We start from the raw sequence: 16546 nt of genomic DNA, 5'->3' as shown, positions 1-16546 counted from the left end.
GTATGCTGGGTCTAGGACACTGTCGTCGAATTTTAGCCAATGAGAACTGTTTCCATGAAAAAAAAACAAAAAAACATTTCATATCGTTCGTTGCTCTCGTTCTCGTTCGGTTATGATTCCTCCCCTGTCATTCTCGTTCAGTTAGTCACTCGTTCTTGGCTAGCCGGCTTTAGCTGTTAGCTGCTAACTGTCGTGTTGTCTAAAAGTACAATCATGTAATCAAGTAGTTGCAGCTGTCGTTCTCTTTCATTCACTGATTCCTCTCCTGTCATTCTCGTTCAGTCAGTCACTCATTCTTGGCTCGCCAGCTTTAGCTGTTAGCTGCTAACTGTCGTGTTGTCTAGGAGTACACATAATCATGAAGTTGCAGCTTTCTATTTGCCTTGAACTACAGTGTTATGTTGACCTTTAGCACGATCGTTTGAGATCAAGGAGCTGAGAACTGTGCATTACATAATTCACGCTGAACGACGTTGAACCGGAAGTGCGACTGAACGAACTACACGAACGAGTCATCCTGCCGAACTGACCGACAGGAAGTGAATCTCGACATCGAACGATGAAATCCACCTCTAGTGCAGGAAGAAACTGTAAAAACAGGCTTTTGTCACGAAAGTGTCCAAGCAGCAAGTTGTGGGAGGGACCTAGGCGGATGATTGACAGGCCGAACGATGTTCATGTATAGACAGCGATATTGAGAGTTGAGAGATTTGTGACATTTAGCGTGTTTGGAGTGTGTAGTTAGTGTGTTATGTAGTGTTTGGTGTAGTGGAGTCGGTTTTTTGTTTAATGAGTCAGAACAATGAGGAGAAGCTGAATGTGGAGCAGGGGGTGCATCTCTTAAGGAGCACAGGCAGACCTGAGCATTGCCTGCATTTAAATGTAAATAGTTACATATAACTTTGTAAATATATAACACATTTAGCAAACAACAATTTATATTTGCATTATAAGTAAAAAAAAGTGGTTTGTTAAACATATTTGTGGTTTTCACAGTAAAAAAATCTAACTTTTTCTACTTTTCTACAATTTTTTTTGTTTTTTTTTGTGATTTTAGGTCCATTGTGTTAATACAGTATGTCAAAATAAAAAAATAACTGTACAGTCACACATGTGAGGTTGTGCTGAAAATAATGACACCAAGTAAATAGCTTTTAAGGTGAAATATAATGGGAAAATCAAAAATAGTCAAAAACAGCCAATTATACCCTGGAATATCGGATATATTCGGATCGAATATCGGATTTCACAACAAACCTAAATATCCCTGACGTCCCACCTTCAAACACAGCCTCATTTGGCCATCCATGAAAAGGCGAATTAACCTCCCACTTTTTTATAGGAATAAATTTTTCTTACGGGCACTGCACTAGTAGTTTATAATAAGTGTTTGTTAACAGTGAAATACCTGCTAACCAACATTAAGTTGAATATGAATTTACCTTGACGATGTTGGTTAATGTTAAAATGTCACCACCAAACATGTACACCCTAACAAGAACCAAAAAAGTAGATCACATCGCTCCAGTTCTCAGATCTTTGCACTGACTTCCTGTCTGTCAAAGAATAGATTTTTAAAAAATTCTGCTGTTGGTTTACAAGGCACTGAATGGTTTGGGGACAAAATTAATTTCTGATCTGCTGCTACTTCGTGAACGCTCCAGACCTCTGAGGTCATCTGATACAGATCTGCTTTCAGTCCCTGGATTCAAAACTAAACATGAAGAATCAGCGTTCAGTTATTATGCCCTATATATCTGGAACAAACTCCCAGAAAACTGCAGGTCTGCTCCAACTGTCACCTCTTTTAAGTCAAGACTGAAGACTGTTCTGTTTGTCACTGTCTTTCACTGAAGCAATTTCAAGGCTTTGAACTGCACTTTTATTATTTAGTCTCATCTCTTTTAAACCTCTATTTTAGCTTACGTTCCTATTTCTTATATTGATTAAATGTTTCTTGATGCCTTCCCACTTGTTTTAATGTATTTTAAATGCAATTGTAATTGTCTTTTAATGTAATGTTATGCCCCTGTAAAGCACTCTGAGTTGCCTTCTGTCGGAATTGTGCTGAACAAATAAACTTGCCTTGTATTAAATTGTAGTTTTTTTTTTTGTTTGTTTTTTTTGTTTGTTTTTTTGTATCACCTTAATCATCTGGGGACCCCTTGATTGGGAACCACCGACCCCGGGCCACCAAAAAGTCGAGGCCGGCCCTGCTCGTGTGTGTTTGGTCCTGAGCACACCGAGCAGCTGGCTGGGCAGAGCCGCGCTGGAGGCGCACGGAGAGCGACGCGCCGCGCACTGCACCGGCCCGGTAAACCGACACCTGCCCGCCACGTTCACCACCTTCCTTCCCCCCCACCTTCTGCGTGTGCCGGGGTGGAGGCGCTGCCTCGGATCGTCGGGCATGAAGAGTAAACACAGCCAACAGGTGAAGACGGCGGCGGCTCCGGTGCGCCTCGACATGTCGGGCTTCGAGGTGACTCTCCAGCAGCTGAACGATCTGCTGACTGACGACAGCGGCTTCTACAGCTGGCCCACCAAACACTTCCATGAGGTCTACCCGAGGATCTACGTGGGCAATGCGTGAGTCCGTGTTGTGATCATTTGGAGAAACTTCCACGTACAGATTATATATGATTGTATGTTGCGTGATTGATTCAGGACACACAGTATAAACAGTCCCAATCAATCAATTGGCGTTTAATCAGTCCTCATCGCTCGATTTATGCCATTAGGCTGCTCTCTGGCGATGTTAGGCTGTATTGATAGGTTATACAATTGCAGCAAAATTATGCGTTTTTTATTATAATCATTATTTTATACCGAGAAAAGGTTGAAAATAGAATGAGCTGCAGGAAGGGATCGCCTCGGAAATCATCTACAGCAGACGCGTTGTGTGTGTCAGAGGAACATCACAGGGTTCCAGACGTGTCCCACAATAATCTCAAGGTATCCCAGTGAGGTCAAGAGCTACCTATGGATGTACTATAATTAGTCACTATATTCATAATGTTGTTATTGTTATGTTATTGAGGCTATATGTTGAAAATGTAAAGGTATGTTCCTGTCATAGACACACTGTCTGCTCAGAGAGCAGTGAGGCTGTTTCAGACAGAAGCTTGTTGAATTTTTAAAGAGGTGGAGGAGTGTTATAACGAGGCAAAATGGAGCAGCGACCCAGAGCTGGCAGGATGGGAAGGTTTGAAAATAGCTTTCCCTGTTAATCCCCTGTTCAGTTCAAATGTTCAGATTGCTCTGAATTTCAGTCTCTCCACTGAACACTGTCGACCCTCTCTGTCTCTGCTGGGGTCAGCTTGGAAGGAAATGCCCACACTCAGGCCTATAGTCCAAAGAATCCGTATACTGTACCATGAGAGCGCACAGTGTACCAACTATACATTTTTTCCCTGTGTAAAATTAAGATGATTCCCATTTTCACTTGAGCCTTATGATAATGATGAAAAATTGTTAGTTTTAGGTCAACTTTTCACAATGTACAGACAGGGAACACAATTGAAAGCCTGCATTACAAGCTGGAAATGTGGAGTTTAAAACAAATTTAGGAGGAAGACTAGATCAAGTTGCATTATGGAGAGTGTATGACTCAAGGTATTTGGCCACTACAGACTAAAATTTAGAAGTCTGAAGCTATGATGCTTTAAATCTGACCATTTCTTTCTGCCTGTTTTGGGTCTCTGGCTTGTGAGGTGCGATGGAATGGGCGGGGTCAGCCCTATGTTCCCACATTTCTAGGACATTTTCAAAATTAGGTCTTGTGTTCCTACATTTTCCTTCAATTTAATGGTTAGGGTTAGGGGTTAAGGAAACCCTAAGGAAATGTGGGAACATAGGGCCTAATTTTGGAAAAATGCCCGAATGGGCCCACTGCTAACTACTCATCCTGTGTTGAAAGGGTCGTTCAACATTTCAGGAAACAGACTTACTGGCATTATTAGTTACATAAGAAGATCAACAACTCACATCTCTATACAGTAAATATGAAGCTAACAGAAGCAGCAGCCTGTTAGCTCAAAGACAGGAAAGAGAGGGAAGCTGCTAGCCTTGGTCTATCTTAAAGAAAATTGGTCAAGTTAGGGTTAAGCAAGCTTTTTTTTTAAATGCTGTTAATCGCATCTTTTGCACCAATTACCCTAAAAATATATGCTGTGTTAATTTTCTGAGAAGAGGAGGTGCAGGTAGGTGGATTTTGTTACTTTTGGACAGAGCTAAGCTAGCTGTTTCTCCCTGTTTCTAGTCCTTACTCTAAGCTAAGCTAACTGGCTCCTGACACTTTTTAAGCAGATACAACAGTTGTATCAATCTTCTCATCAATTCTCATTCAAACAAGTTCAGTTCTTTTGACATGGAGATCATAAGAAGAATATTGCCAAAGCATAGAAATAACACAAGTTGCGTTCGACTCATATAGTAACTGGAATGCGGGGTGCTGAATCCTTCTTGTAGTCAATAATCGAAAAGAAAATTCAAGACAGGACTCCCATTAAAGTGTCTTATGTCCACACTGACATTTCGGGCAAGATGAAACTGATTGTGGCAAATTCACAATCAATCTACACGGCTTTGTTAATTAGAGGTTACCACAATCAACTGCGACATCCCAATAGTGGGGCTGCATACAGACTCATACAGACAAGATATAATAACAAAACAGCACATGTTTAAGTCACAAGAAACAGGCTAATGAGATGTTCCTATTCAAGAGAGTCTATCCAATACGCTTCTCTCTGGAGAAGGATTCTGTACCTTCTGTACCTCCTCGCTGTCTCAGTGCCCATATAATGTAGTCATGATTTAACATCAAAATGATAAATAGAACACTTAAGCTCACAGATTCTGCTCTTTAGCTCCTGTTTTGTTTTGCCTACAAAATACATATTACATGGACATATAAGGTAAACCACATATTTACTATAGCATGTAATTCCCCCCTGAACTTAATGCTGACAGCTGACTTCAGATGGCTGAAAGGATTCCCCTGAATTATGGAATAACAGTGTACACAGTCATAAAGCAGAACAACACGATTCCTCCAATTATGTGGAGATCAGGCTACACAATGACAGCGATATGAAAAAAAAAAAAAGCCTGTCTGAAAATCCAAAACAGTCATTAGCAAATGTAATCATAATAACTTAACAACATTTCTGGTCTTACAGCAGTTCTGCATGCGGCTTGTCCTTCTGGTGTTTCCATACCTATCTGTCAAAGATGGCGGATGTGCTTGCACTCAGATTGGGCAGCGACCAATCATTACATTAAATCTGGAGCCCCATTCATTTCTTTATTACACTCTATTACACTGTTCTCAACCCGGAAGCTCAACCCTGCCTAACCCGGCCCGGTTGACTTCCTGTACGGTGAGGACTGCAGAGTATGAATTCTGTGCCGAGCTCCTGGCACCATGTAATCGCAGCTTCTTATTATCTATTTATCCTCATTGCACTTAATTGTCTCCTGTTTTTGTTTTACTGTTGTGCTTATGTGCAGTGTCCTTGAGTGCTTTGAAAGGCGCCTTTAAATGAAATGCATTATTATTATTATTATTATTATTATTATTATTACTATGCAACTGCTCAGTGGCGTTTTGAAGCCAAACAAGCTCAACTTCCTGGGTATGAAAATACCTGGATCTTCCATGTTGTGGGCCCATAGAGTGTGCGCACTTAAGACTTCGGCCAGCAGAGCCGGCTAACTTCTGGTTTAGCACCTGGCTAACTCAAGTAGAGATAAAATGATTGAACTGTGCCGGCCCTCGAGACTTTCCAAATGTTATTAAACCTGAATGATTCAAATTCTGACAGTGAAATAAGTCATTTTCGCAGGGGGGGGAGTCTTTTTGATTATTTCACACTCTATCAGTTGACCACAGCTTTTGAACATACAGTGATGTACGGTACAATATATCAAATATGTGTTTTGAATTTTAAATAGTCTGACCTTAATGTGTTTTCTTCCTACACAGTGAGTCATGGCAGTGTTATCTCAGGAGCGCAAACCTCTATTGTGCCTCCTTTATTGAGCAAAAGTGCTAACAAATATAGGATCCAACACGCAAATGCATCAACACAGCTCTGTGAAGCCAAGTGAAGAGAGAACATGCGCCCACGCTTCGCTCTGTCCCAGTGGAATCTGAAAGCATGGCAGACTGTTTTTTTTTTTCCTTTTTTTTTTTTTTTTTTTTGCAGAGGCATGACGTTGCCTTCAGTATTAACGCAAGAGTGCATCGAGTCTATTTTTAGCTCTCTACATCAAAAAGGCAGGAGGTGCCAAGTGGTACAGCAATCCCAGAGGTTCAGCGAGAAGCAGCAGCAGGGAGAATGAACAATTAACTCTGTCATTCCACTGCAGACTAAAACAGTGTCTTACAGCGAGAAAAAGAAGGGATTACAGGAGAATAAAAACAAATGTGCAAATTGTTTTTTTATTTCACAATTACATTTATTATAGTTGTATGTTTTGGCATTTAGTACTTCACACTGTATTCAGTAGTGTCACTCTTCATGGCAGCTGTGTCGACCACCCTCTCACCTTTCGGCCTCTGCCCCCTGCCGCTTAAGCTAGAAGACAAAAACTGCTACCAGATTTAGCCTGTCAGCTCCTGTTAGCCAGAGCAACAGCAATACTGAACCCACTGAGACTGCTGCTGTGAATAAACACAGTATATAGACAGAGACCAGCATCCACCTTTGATTGATATAGACACATGCTACCGTAGACGGTGAGCATAGCCTCTCGGTCTGAAAAGCGAAGCCACTGTGGAGGTGGCTTGAACCTGCATTCTTTCTAATGGCCAGCAGGTGGTGACTCCACTGGTTTCAAAAGTACTATAGGCTTATGAGAAAATGGCGCTACTTCTTCAATACAGAATGGTGTTCATTTAGTAAATTACACCATCTAGAGTAAAATAGACTATAAAGCAGGGTATGCCTTAGGGCAAGGCTACCTCATGATTAACAAGTCACTATCACAGTGTGTCCTCTGTCAGATCCATCAGGGGTATCCTTTCCTCTTTTAAAGCGAAACTCTCGCCAAAAAGCAACCAAGGCTTTATTTGGGATTGAATATGAGTCAAACCTTCGTGTGAAAGCATAATTACGACGAAAGAGGCACTTATAAGATTTACCGTAGTTTCGGTTTTGGGCACGTCAAATTTTGAACGGGAGTGCATGGGGCAAGACATGCTAGCATCAAAATCGCTATTTTTAGAACACTAAGAAGGCTCGACACAACATGAAACTTTGCTCGTAGCATCACTAGGGTCTCTACTCATGAACAAGAGCATTGAGAACATTGTTTGTGTACACAAAGTTTATGAAAAAGAAGGTTTTTGAACTACTCACGTTAGCTGCTGCACCTCCTGCGCGTCGCCTTCATGGCAGGCAAAAAAGTGTCGATCCCCGAGTGCGACCTGACAGGCACGCTTGAGGGGCGGTTCACCATTACTCTCCTGCCTGTCAGGAAAAAATAGCGATTTTGATGCTAGCATGTCTTGCCCCATGCACTCCCGTTCAAAATTGACGTGCCCAAAACCGAAACTACGGTAAATCTTATAAGTGCCCCTTTCGTCGTAATTATGCTTTCACACGAAGGTTTGACTCATATTCAATCCCAAATAAAGCCTCGGTTGCTTTTTGGCGAGAGTTTCGCTTTAACCTTACGCCCAAATATGGTCCATTCTGTCTCCAAAAGAATCCCAAAACAAACAAAAGAAATCAAAATGGCAAAAGCCGCAATGCCACAGTTGAGGCTTCAGAACAGCATTCCACAACCATGCTGCATTGCTCCCTACAGACTACCTGACGACCTCACTCAGTCACTCAGTAATATTAATGCATCAGTTACTCAGGCAGGAGTAGCGTACAGAAGAATCGAGCAAATGACTTGAGTAACTGGGCAGGTGTGTGCTGTGGAGCTGTGGGTAATGAAGTGCAGGTGTGTGTGTGTGGGAGTTGGGTCAGTTTCCTGGCAAAGATGAGAAACTTTTTGAGGTAGGACTGTCTGCTGTGTTGAATGACATCTGGAAAGGTGCATGAAAAACAACAGGAATTAGGAGGACCAACTACCGGGTTTTACCGGGTCAACTTTGGGTTTGCTAGGTTCCTAACCAAGCAACAAGCACAGCCTCTAACATGCAGGATAAGGAGCCGAACCGTCACTTTTGCTTCATTGCCGCTATTGTTCATAGTGTCATACAACAGAATTTAGTGGCACGTAAATGAATAGATCCAAAAGCCCAAAAGCTGGAATGATCCATCATATTTTGATGTTCACAACCTCAAAATTAGAAGTACGCGAGGAATAATAGTGTGCATTTGTTTTGCTTAACAATCTGATGCAGGTTTGTGGCGATGAACGTCATGCGTCTCAAGCGTCAGGGCATCACCCACATCCTGAACGCTGCAGAGGGGAACTCCTTCATGCACGTCAACACCAACACTGAGTTCTATGCCGGCACGGGCATCATTTACCATGGCATACCAGCCAGTGACACAGACCACTTCGACATAAGTGTTTACTTTGAGGAGGCTGCAGACTTCATCGAGAAGGCACTGGCATACAAAAATGGAAAAGGTCAGAAGATAACAGACCTGAGATTAACTGGAACTGAAATCCAGTGTGTGTGTGTGTGTGTTCACATTGTCAGTATTAAAGCTGCACTAATCAATAATAAAACCCTCAATCTAAATAAGGACTGGTTTGCTAACACATAAGCAATAGCACCTTTACAAGTGTTTTCAGCTTATTCTACAGTCACTAAAAGTGGCACATGTTTTTAGCTCTAAGCTAAAATGTATCACCTCAGATAGTACTGTTTTGAATTTGGTCGAACTTAAACGCCTCTCTTGTTCTTCAGGTAAAGTGTACGTTCACTGCAGGGAAGGCTACAGCCGCTCGCCAACCCTAGTCATAGCCTACCTGATGCTGCGCCATAACATGAGCGTCCACACCGCTCTGGCCATGGTGCGCCAGAAAAGAGAGATCGGACCCAACGACGGCTTTCTCCGCCAGCTCTGTCGCCTAAACCAGAGGCTGGATGCTGAGGGAAAGTTCTGGAACAAATGAGGCGGGCGAGAGAAAGTAGAAACGCTGTCCGTAAGGCAGAACACAAGTATGCTTAAGCGCACGTCACCTTCTTTCACTTGTTCTACAGCTTTAACGGGCCGCAGATCTGTTAGATGTGAGGATAGTGGGTAAGGAAAGTTGTTTTCCCCTAGACGAGGGCTGAGAGCACTGAGAGTATGTATAGTACAACTTACAGACAAACGTTTGACATGTACAGTATCTAATTGTGCCCAAACAAACACCAGTGATACCGTGTGCTGATTGTACAATGTGATGTGTAAATCCAGGTTCACTGCATTCACTGTGTTCGCCAATGTATATTCTGAATATTAGATTTATCCAGACACTAAGCATACTTTACATGTCCCGCACAGTTTGGTTTTGCTTTCCTGCTGCTCATTATTCCAGAGAAGAACATCAAGGTATAAAGGGAATGTTAATATGCATTTAAATGCACAAAATGGATGGTGTAACTGATACTGTCTCCGCTTTTTCTCATCCAGCCGTCTCTGATCTCACTCCCACTTTCTTGCCATTGTGTCCTCCGCGTTAGCCTCGCACATGCAAACACTGCCAACTGTCTCTCCGTCCCAGCAGCTCCCAGAAGGGGATTTCAAGCGGACACTGTGAATTTTCGTATTTAATCATAGTTGCAGGGTACAAATACAGCAATTTTTGTCTAATATTCTTAGAGAACTGCACAATGTTTGACTTATCTTGTACTCACTTCTAGAAGCCTGCCTCAGGAGTATGTCTCAGTCCAAAGTTTGTTGCGCTCTTATGGTGCTTTTTAGCTGCTCTATAGACTCTGTTTCATACTCCCAAGAAAACAGTTTTTGATAGTTAAATTATGCCGGTCTGACGTTTATGGAACAGCAAAGGAACCAAGGAATAGTTTCAACCCACTTGCCGGAATAAATGTTGCCAATGTACATTTCTGCAAACCACAGATACAAATTTAACTCCAAGTTTCTTTACTTTTTGCTAAATTCAGGTTAAATCTTCAATTTCATGTTGTGATGTGTGATAACCATTTGGTTAGGGTTTTCTTGCCAAAAACACGACTGGAACATATCGCGCAGACTGGTTAAAATAATATTCAGTGGTTTCACGCTTACAAATGTTGGAACTTCATATACATGAAATGTTAAAGGAGAACTTCGGTCGATTTAAACATGCAGCTTCATTGCTCAAGCTACCCTTGACTTGCCAGTACCGAAGACGTGAACAAATTTGGTCCAACCATTACAGAGCTCCGTGAACGGAGATGTAGCATTGAACGCTAACAGCATGGGGTCAGAACTTTGCACTGTGTTTTAAGCGTCTTAACATGCTCCACATCTCACACCAAAAGTTATGCAACATCAGCAGACACCTTAGCACACAGCACTGTAGCGTGTATGACTCAAAATGAATAAAAAAGTAGTTAAATAGTGTGTTTGTGCAAGCAGCTACTTACCTGTTTGTTGACATCCGTGTGTTCCGGTAGCTAGACCAAACTAGCATATCCATCGAGTGTGCACTTAACAGTCTTAACAGGCTATTGTAAGGCTCATGGCTCATGACAGGCTGTAACATGGACATGTACATTATGAACATAAACACGAAAATGCTGGATTACGTTTCCGTCTCCGCCAGTGAGGGAGTAAGTGCACGCTCGACGGATTGACTAGTTTGGTCTAGCTACCGGAAGACGCCGATGTCAACAAACAGGTAGGTAGCTCCTTGCACAAACACACTGTTTTAACTACTTTTTTATTCAGTTTGAGTCATACACGCTACAGTGCTGTGTGCTAAGGTGTCTGCTGGTGTTGCATAACTTATGGTGTGAGATGTGGAGCATGTTAAGACGCTTAAAACACAGTGTAAAGTTCTGACCCCATGCTGTTAGCGTTCAATGCTAAGTCTCCGTTCACGGAGCTCTGTAATGGCTGGACCAAATTTGTTCGCGTCTTCGGTACTGGCAAGTCAAGGGTAGCTTGAGCCATGAAGCTGCATGTTTAAATCGACCGAAGTTCTCCTTTAATGTAATGTGATTCATATTGTAAACATGTCAATATGGTATGACATGTGCACATTTGAAGGTATCCATGGTTTGGAGAACTGCCAACAATTAATCCCGGCGACTGGGCTGATGGTTTAGCATTTTGGGAAATATATTGTCACCTTCCTTTCTTCTGTTCTGTTAACTTGTACACAAACAAGATATTACATGTGAATTAGTGAGCTTTACAAGTGGTGGCTACCAGGTGTTACCAGCTGTTTCTTGTTATTTCTTTGTGCTACGCTAAGCTAACCAGCTACTGGCAGTAGGTTAATTTTTACTCCACAGACATGGGAGTGGTATCAAATTCCTCATCTAACTCTTACCAAGACAGCAGATACGTGTATTTCCCAAAAACGCCAAACTGTTCCTTTATTGTCCACTTTGGGATATATTGTGTCTTGCATTCTTACATCAAACAACTCATTCTACACACAAGCCCTGTCGGGTTGCTGAAGGTTTATGTCCTGTAACTTTATGCCAAAGGGTCCAGTGAGTGAAACCAGGCCACCTAAGTCTCAGATTGTAACTTAAACACTGCCAGAATATGATATATGTTTGCCAGTAACTTAGATATTATTGGACAACTTCTCAGATAACACCTTTTTGCACATTAGTGTGTGTTTATGCAGTTTTATATTGTACAGCGGCATGCTTTCATACGTGTGGGCCAAAGTGTTGTTTATATTCCCTTGTTAGCACAGCCGTGTATCTGTGTGTATTTATTGAGTAACTTTGTGCATCACTGAGCGTGCATTATTCATCGCAGTGTGCATTATCAAGCCTGTAACCTGTGAGTCATCACGTGCATTACTGAGTAGGATGTGATGTGATTGGTCGTGTCAGTAGGCTTCCGTCGAGTCTCACAGATTCTGACACCGCTTACATGAAGTGCACTTTATCTAATGACACTTGTGATTGTTGTTGCTCTCTTTTCTTATGTTCAGTAATAAACCGAAAACAGCTCCTGTGTGTTTTCTTTAAGAGCATCTTTGAACAAAGTGTTGATCACTGAGGTAACAGCACATTCAGCATATATAAACTTTCAGACAAAGTAAGGGGGTTGTTGATTGGAGCCACTGTCTTATTATCCTGTCTGATATGATTTTACAAAATTCACAAAACAGAAAGTTTACTTCTGTAATTCTGAAGATGTGACGCTGCAGGAGTAGAAGGGCTTTACGTTTTTTCGGGCTGACTGACAGATGGCTAGAATTAGAAGAATTAGAAGTATTCATCTTAAATGTATGCATATTTATATACAAAATGTGTTCTTTTTGCTTCACATTGATCATTTGTTTGTAATTACAATGAAATGAATATATAAAAAAAGATTTTCATGTATTAATACAATGTGATACTGATAAAAATGAAAGTAGCTCAACCACATTAAATCATGAATTCGGCCTAAATTAAAAGCTGAGATGGCAATACTCAGTCAAGCTAGCTGTGACGATCTCTCATGCTGAGCCTGTTGCCTCTTAAACACAGTACTTGAGTAAATGTACTTAGTTACATTCCATCCCTTCCTATAAATAAGCGTACAGTCTAGCACTCACTGCATCTTGGCCTATAGATGAAGGACTGCTGGTTAGTAGCCAGTGCATCCTGTAGAGGGAGCAGTAGGACTACTGAACAGGGTCACCAGCTCGTACTGCAAGATTTCAGCATCACATTATTGTTAAACTATGAAAAACTTGAACAACTGTAACAGCTACAGCTCTGAAAAACTGATCAACACTAAGGATAAACATCGTTTTTATACCGATGCAACTTTACCAGAGTAGTTTACATATTAGACTACAATTAAATATACATTTGTTGGAAGAAAAAACTGTCTCCACAAATATGATTCAACGGAGCAGTCCAACCAACCTAAACTGTCAGTTTATGCATCAGTAAAGAGTTGTATGATGATGTCTGTGGCTGTCAGGTACCACAGTTATAGAACATTCTACAACATCCTGAGGATATTGTCAGGGTTATCTTGACTTGAGCATGAAGACTACACATGTATAATCCAAAACCTGCATTACAACCTAGCACGTAAGAAAGATGTGGCCATTTACTAGCAGTGCAGGGTAAGTTACTCTCGAAATGCATATTACTTATGCATATTACTAGTTACCCTCTTTTTAAAAATATAAATTACATTACAATATCACTGTCTGTGTAGGATAATATATGACTTTTTACACTAGTTTCAACAAATGCCTAAATAACCTGGACACAGGGATGAACAGGCAGACAGAGGATTGAAGTTTGATATATTTTATGAGATAGGAATAAAGATTTTTCATTGTAGGCTTAGTCATATGAAACCAACAGACCTCTACCTTCTATAATGTAGTCTATAATGACATGACAAGACAAAAATCTGTCTTTCTGTGCTTTTTTATTTCAGACCACAGAACAAGGAATACCTGGGCATGTGTGATTTAAGACTGTTAAGTGCGCTAGTAGGATTAGGCTTCATCATTAGGCTAATTTCAGTCACACACAGACCAAACAGAGAACTTCTAGGCTCGGCTGTATTAAACACACAGAGCCTATATTAATATGGCCATGCTCTGCTATGATAAGAGGAGATTCCTCTCCCTTTTTCTTTTTTGGTTTAAAGTTGGCAGGGGCCCTTTTGGAAGAACATGTCATGCAACATTCAGCATTTCACAACATTTGAAACAAAATTTGACGACAGCTGTGAGATTGTCTGCTTCTGCTGCCAGATGTCAATCAAACCAAACAGCTCACACACACACACACACACACACACACACACACACACACACACAGTCCTGATAAAGCAGTTGAGTGTTAACATGTAACAGGTGAGGATGTTTTTGATTCATGTTCCTTCTTTAGCAATGAATATTTATTTTGCAGAATTTTAGATTTCAAACCATGTTTTAAGGGGTTTTCATTTTGAGATTTAAAAAGTGTTGTAAATGAAATGTTTTCAATACAAAGATCACTTATTATGAATTCGGACCTATTATGGCACTCTAAAATTGAAATGTCTGAGCTGGTGCCATGGAAAGCATGTGTGTGCTAAAACCATACAACCGCTGTCTCAAGCAAATTTTGTTAAAATGTTCAACTGTATCTCTTTGAAAATTGTCGACATCCTCAACATGTAGGCGGTTCACCATCACACACACACACACACACACACACACACACGCACACATACATCCTTCACAAGTACTCTCCCACCCCCTGTTGCTTCCTTCTGCTTCCCTCTAAATCCCCATCATCCTGCCAGTGGCCTTTTAATGGGCACCTCCTCCTCTCCTACGAAGCATCTATGTGTGTGTGTGTGTGTGTGTGTTCGTGTGTGTGTTATTGCATTCCACAGGCTTTGTAGGTTGTGCTCCATGGTGGGGCCTCTCTCCCTCCCTATAGTCTTCACTTCTATTTGTCTTTGTCTGTCTCTTCTGCCCTCTCATCTGTTTTCACACATGCTTATTCACTTGTTCTCCTCTCTCTCTCTCTCTCTCTCTCTCTCTCTCTCTCTCCATCTCTCCATCTCTCTTTCTCTCCTCTGTCCTGGTCTGACACATGGAGTTGACACAAGGACATGTCTTTTCGGAGAGGATGGTAACTCTCTTACATAACACCAGTCTGCATGAATGAATCCACGGGGGTGGGGCAGCCATGTGTTTTTAAGTGTGTGTGTGTGTGTGTGTGTATGTTTGGAGGAGTCAGGTGGATGTGTGTAGTCGAGTGTGACTGCACCATGTAGATCCTCGGTATTTAAAACAATTTATTTCTCACTGCTTGATCCATTTTCATCCTCTTAGACCTAACCGACCCCAAAGTCACGCTGCGTGGCCAGACGTCATTCAAACTGACAGAAATTAATTTAAAATTTGAGAGAAGATTTTCAAACATTCCAAACATGCCAGCCTGATTATTTGCTTTTTCTTTTTTTATTCAAATTAGCATAAAAATGTTGCACCCGATGCAGTCGTGCAGCCATAAAAACATGGAGTGTTGGGTTTTTTCCCACAGAGCGAATAGAAAATGGATGCATTTATCTGAAGTGCTTTACATTCTAGCTTTCAGTTTCACATAATTATACACTGATGGTAGTGAGCGAACACGCAAGGCAACGGTCTGACCATCAACGTCTATGGGGTTCAGTGTGCTTCCATGACATTCCTTCAATAAAAAGCCGGAACAATCTGGTGCAGAAAACGTACGAGTCGTACGGTGAAGATACTAACATGCTGACGACAATGGTAACATGCTAAAATGTGACAAGTAACCTTTGCTATGTTCATAATCTCACTTTGGACGGTAAGAACGCCATGACCATTCGCCTGGTGGGCATTCAGAAAAACTACGTACGGTAGTTATTGGAGAGACACGTTTGCATTGTGCCATGAATAACATATAAGATGTTTGCGAATCTAAGAGATCATTTTTCAACGTACATAAAACTAATCGAGTAAGGTCACTGTGAAAGCTCAGATTAAAAAACTGACGTGTCCTTTAAAGGTCCTATTTGTAAAAAAATGTTGATTTTTGAGTCTCATTCCTTTCTCGTCCAATAATGATGTTCTGGGTTTCCAAGCTCATCAAATACTGACACTTTGGGATCGTAGCACACAAAACTTGCACATTTCTGTTAACTGCAGCTGTCAGTCTGACCAGACTTGTTATGATTTTCACCTTTTTTAACACTTCTGCGAAATCTGCAAAATCATCAAAATGATATGCAAAGCCGGTGAGTATGAGAATCATCATCAAAACACACCGTTTTATTTTTAGAGCCTTGCTGGGAGCACTTTTCCCTTGGTCGAGGGGAAAAATCTGTAATGGATGTCCGGCTCTCTCAATCTGTGTCTGTGTAAGAGGGTTACACACACACACACACACACACACACACACACACACACACACACACACACACACACACACACACACACACCTACCCATGCCAATCTGCACAGATAGTACCAGCTGTGCCCCTCTGTGTTTTTTTTGGAGGGAGGTGTGTGTGTGTGGTGTTTGGGGGGGGTTTGGCAATGAAGGGTTTTTGATTGGTGGAGAGCAAAGCTGCTCGTTGTTACATCATCTCCTCCACAACAACCCTAAAACAAATTTGACATCGACTGACTCCCATGCGTCTCAGAGTTTGTAATTATTTAGTAGTCTGTATCCAAATTTAGCAAAGGTGCACCGTGGGTAACCAATCTTGACTGTGCATCTACAACATAATAACAGGGAGCATTACATTCACTAATGGCTCTTAATTCTACAAATGAAGAACATACATGATTATTGTGGGGATTTGGATTTTCTATGTTTCAATTCGTCATCTCTCAGTACAGTCTCACTATAAACAATATTATAACTAGACTGATACAAGGTCATTTTGCAAGACAGGGTATAAAATGAGGTAATAATGCA

General features: G+C 41.3%; 1 protein-coding gene across 1 annotated transcript; it reads left to right on the top strand.

Annotated features, from left to right (window-relative positions):
* Positions 1-2223: 2223 nt before the first annotated feature.
* On the top strand, positions 2224-10305 carry LOC115574781 (dual specificity protein phosphatase 3-like). Its single transcript, XM_030406390.1, has 3 exons — positions 2224-2586; positions 8363-8595; positions 8879-10305. The coding sequence occupies exons 1-3, from the start codon at positions 2408-2410 to the stop codon at positions 9085-9087; spliced, it is 621 nt and encodes a 206-aa protein (XP_030262250.1). The 5' UTR covers positions 2224-2407; the 3' UTR covers positions 9088-10305.
* Positions 10306-16546: the final 6241 nt, after the last annotated feature.

Source organism: Sparus aurata, chromosome 23, assembly GCF_900880675.1.
Source record: "Sparus aurata chromosome 23, fSpaAur1.1, whole genome shotgun sequence".
Taxonomy (NCBI): domain Eukaryota; kingdom Metazoa; phylum Chordata; class Actinopteri; order Spariformes; family Sparidae; genus Sparus; species Sparus aurata.
The sequence above is the reverse complement of the archived record's forward strand: the minus strand, read 5'-3'. Positions and strand labels throughout refer to the sequence as shown.

Excerpts from the sequence above, each read along its gene's own strand:
- LOC115574781 (XM_030406390.1), top strand. The coding sequence starts at position 2,408 with ATGAAGAGTAAACACAGCCAACAGGTGAAGACGGCGGCGGCTCCGGTG. Across the intron at positions 2,587-8,362 it reads AGGATCTACGTGGGCAATGC|GTTTGTGGCGATGAACGTCA; the intron begins GTGAGTCCGTGT and ends AATCTGATGCAG. Across the intron at positions 8,596-8,878 it reads GGCATACAAAAATGGAAAAG|GTAAAGTGTACGTTCACTGC; the intron begins GTCAGAAGATAA and ends CTTGTTCTTCAG.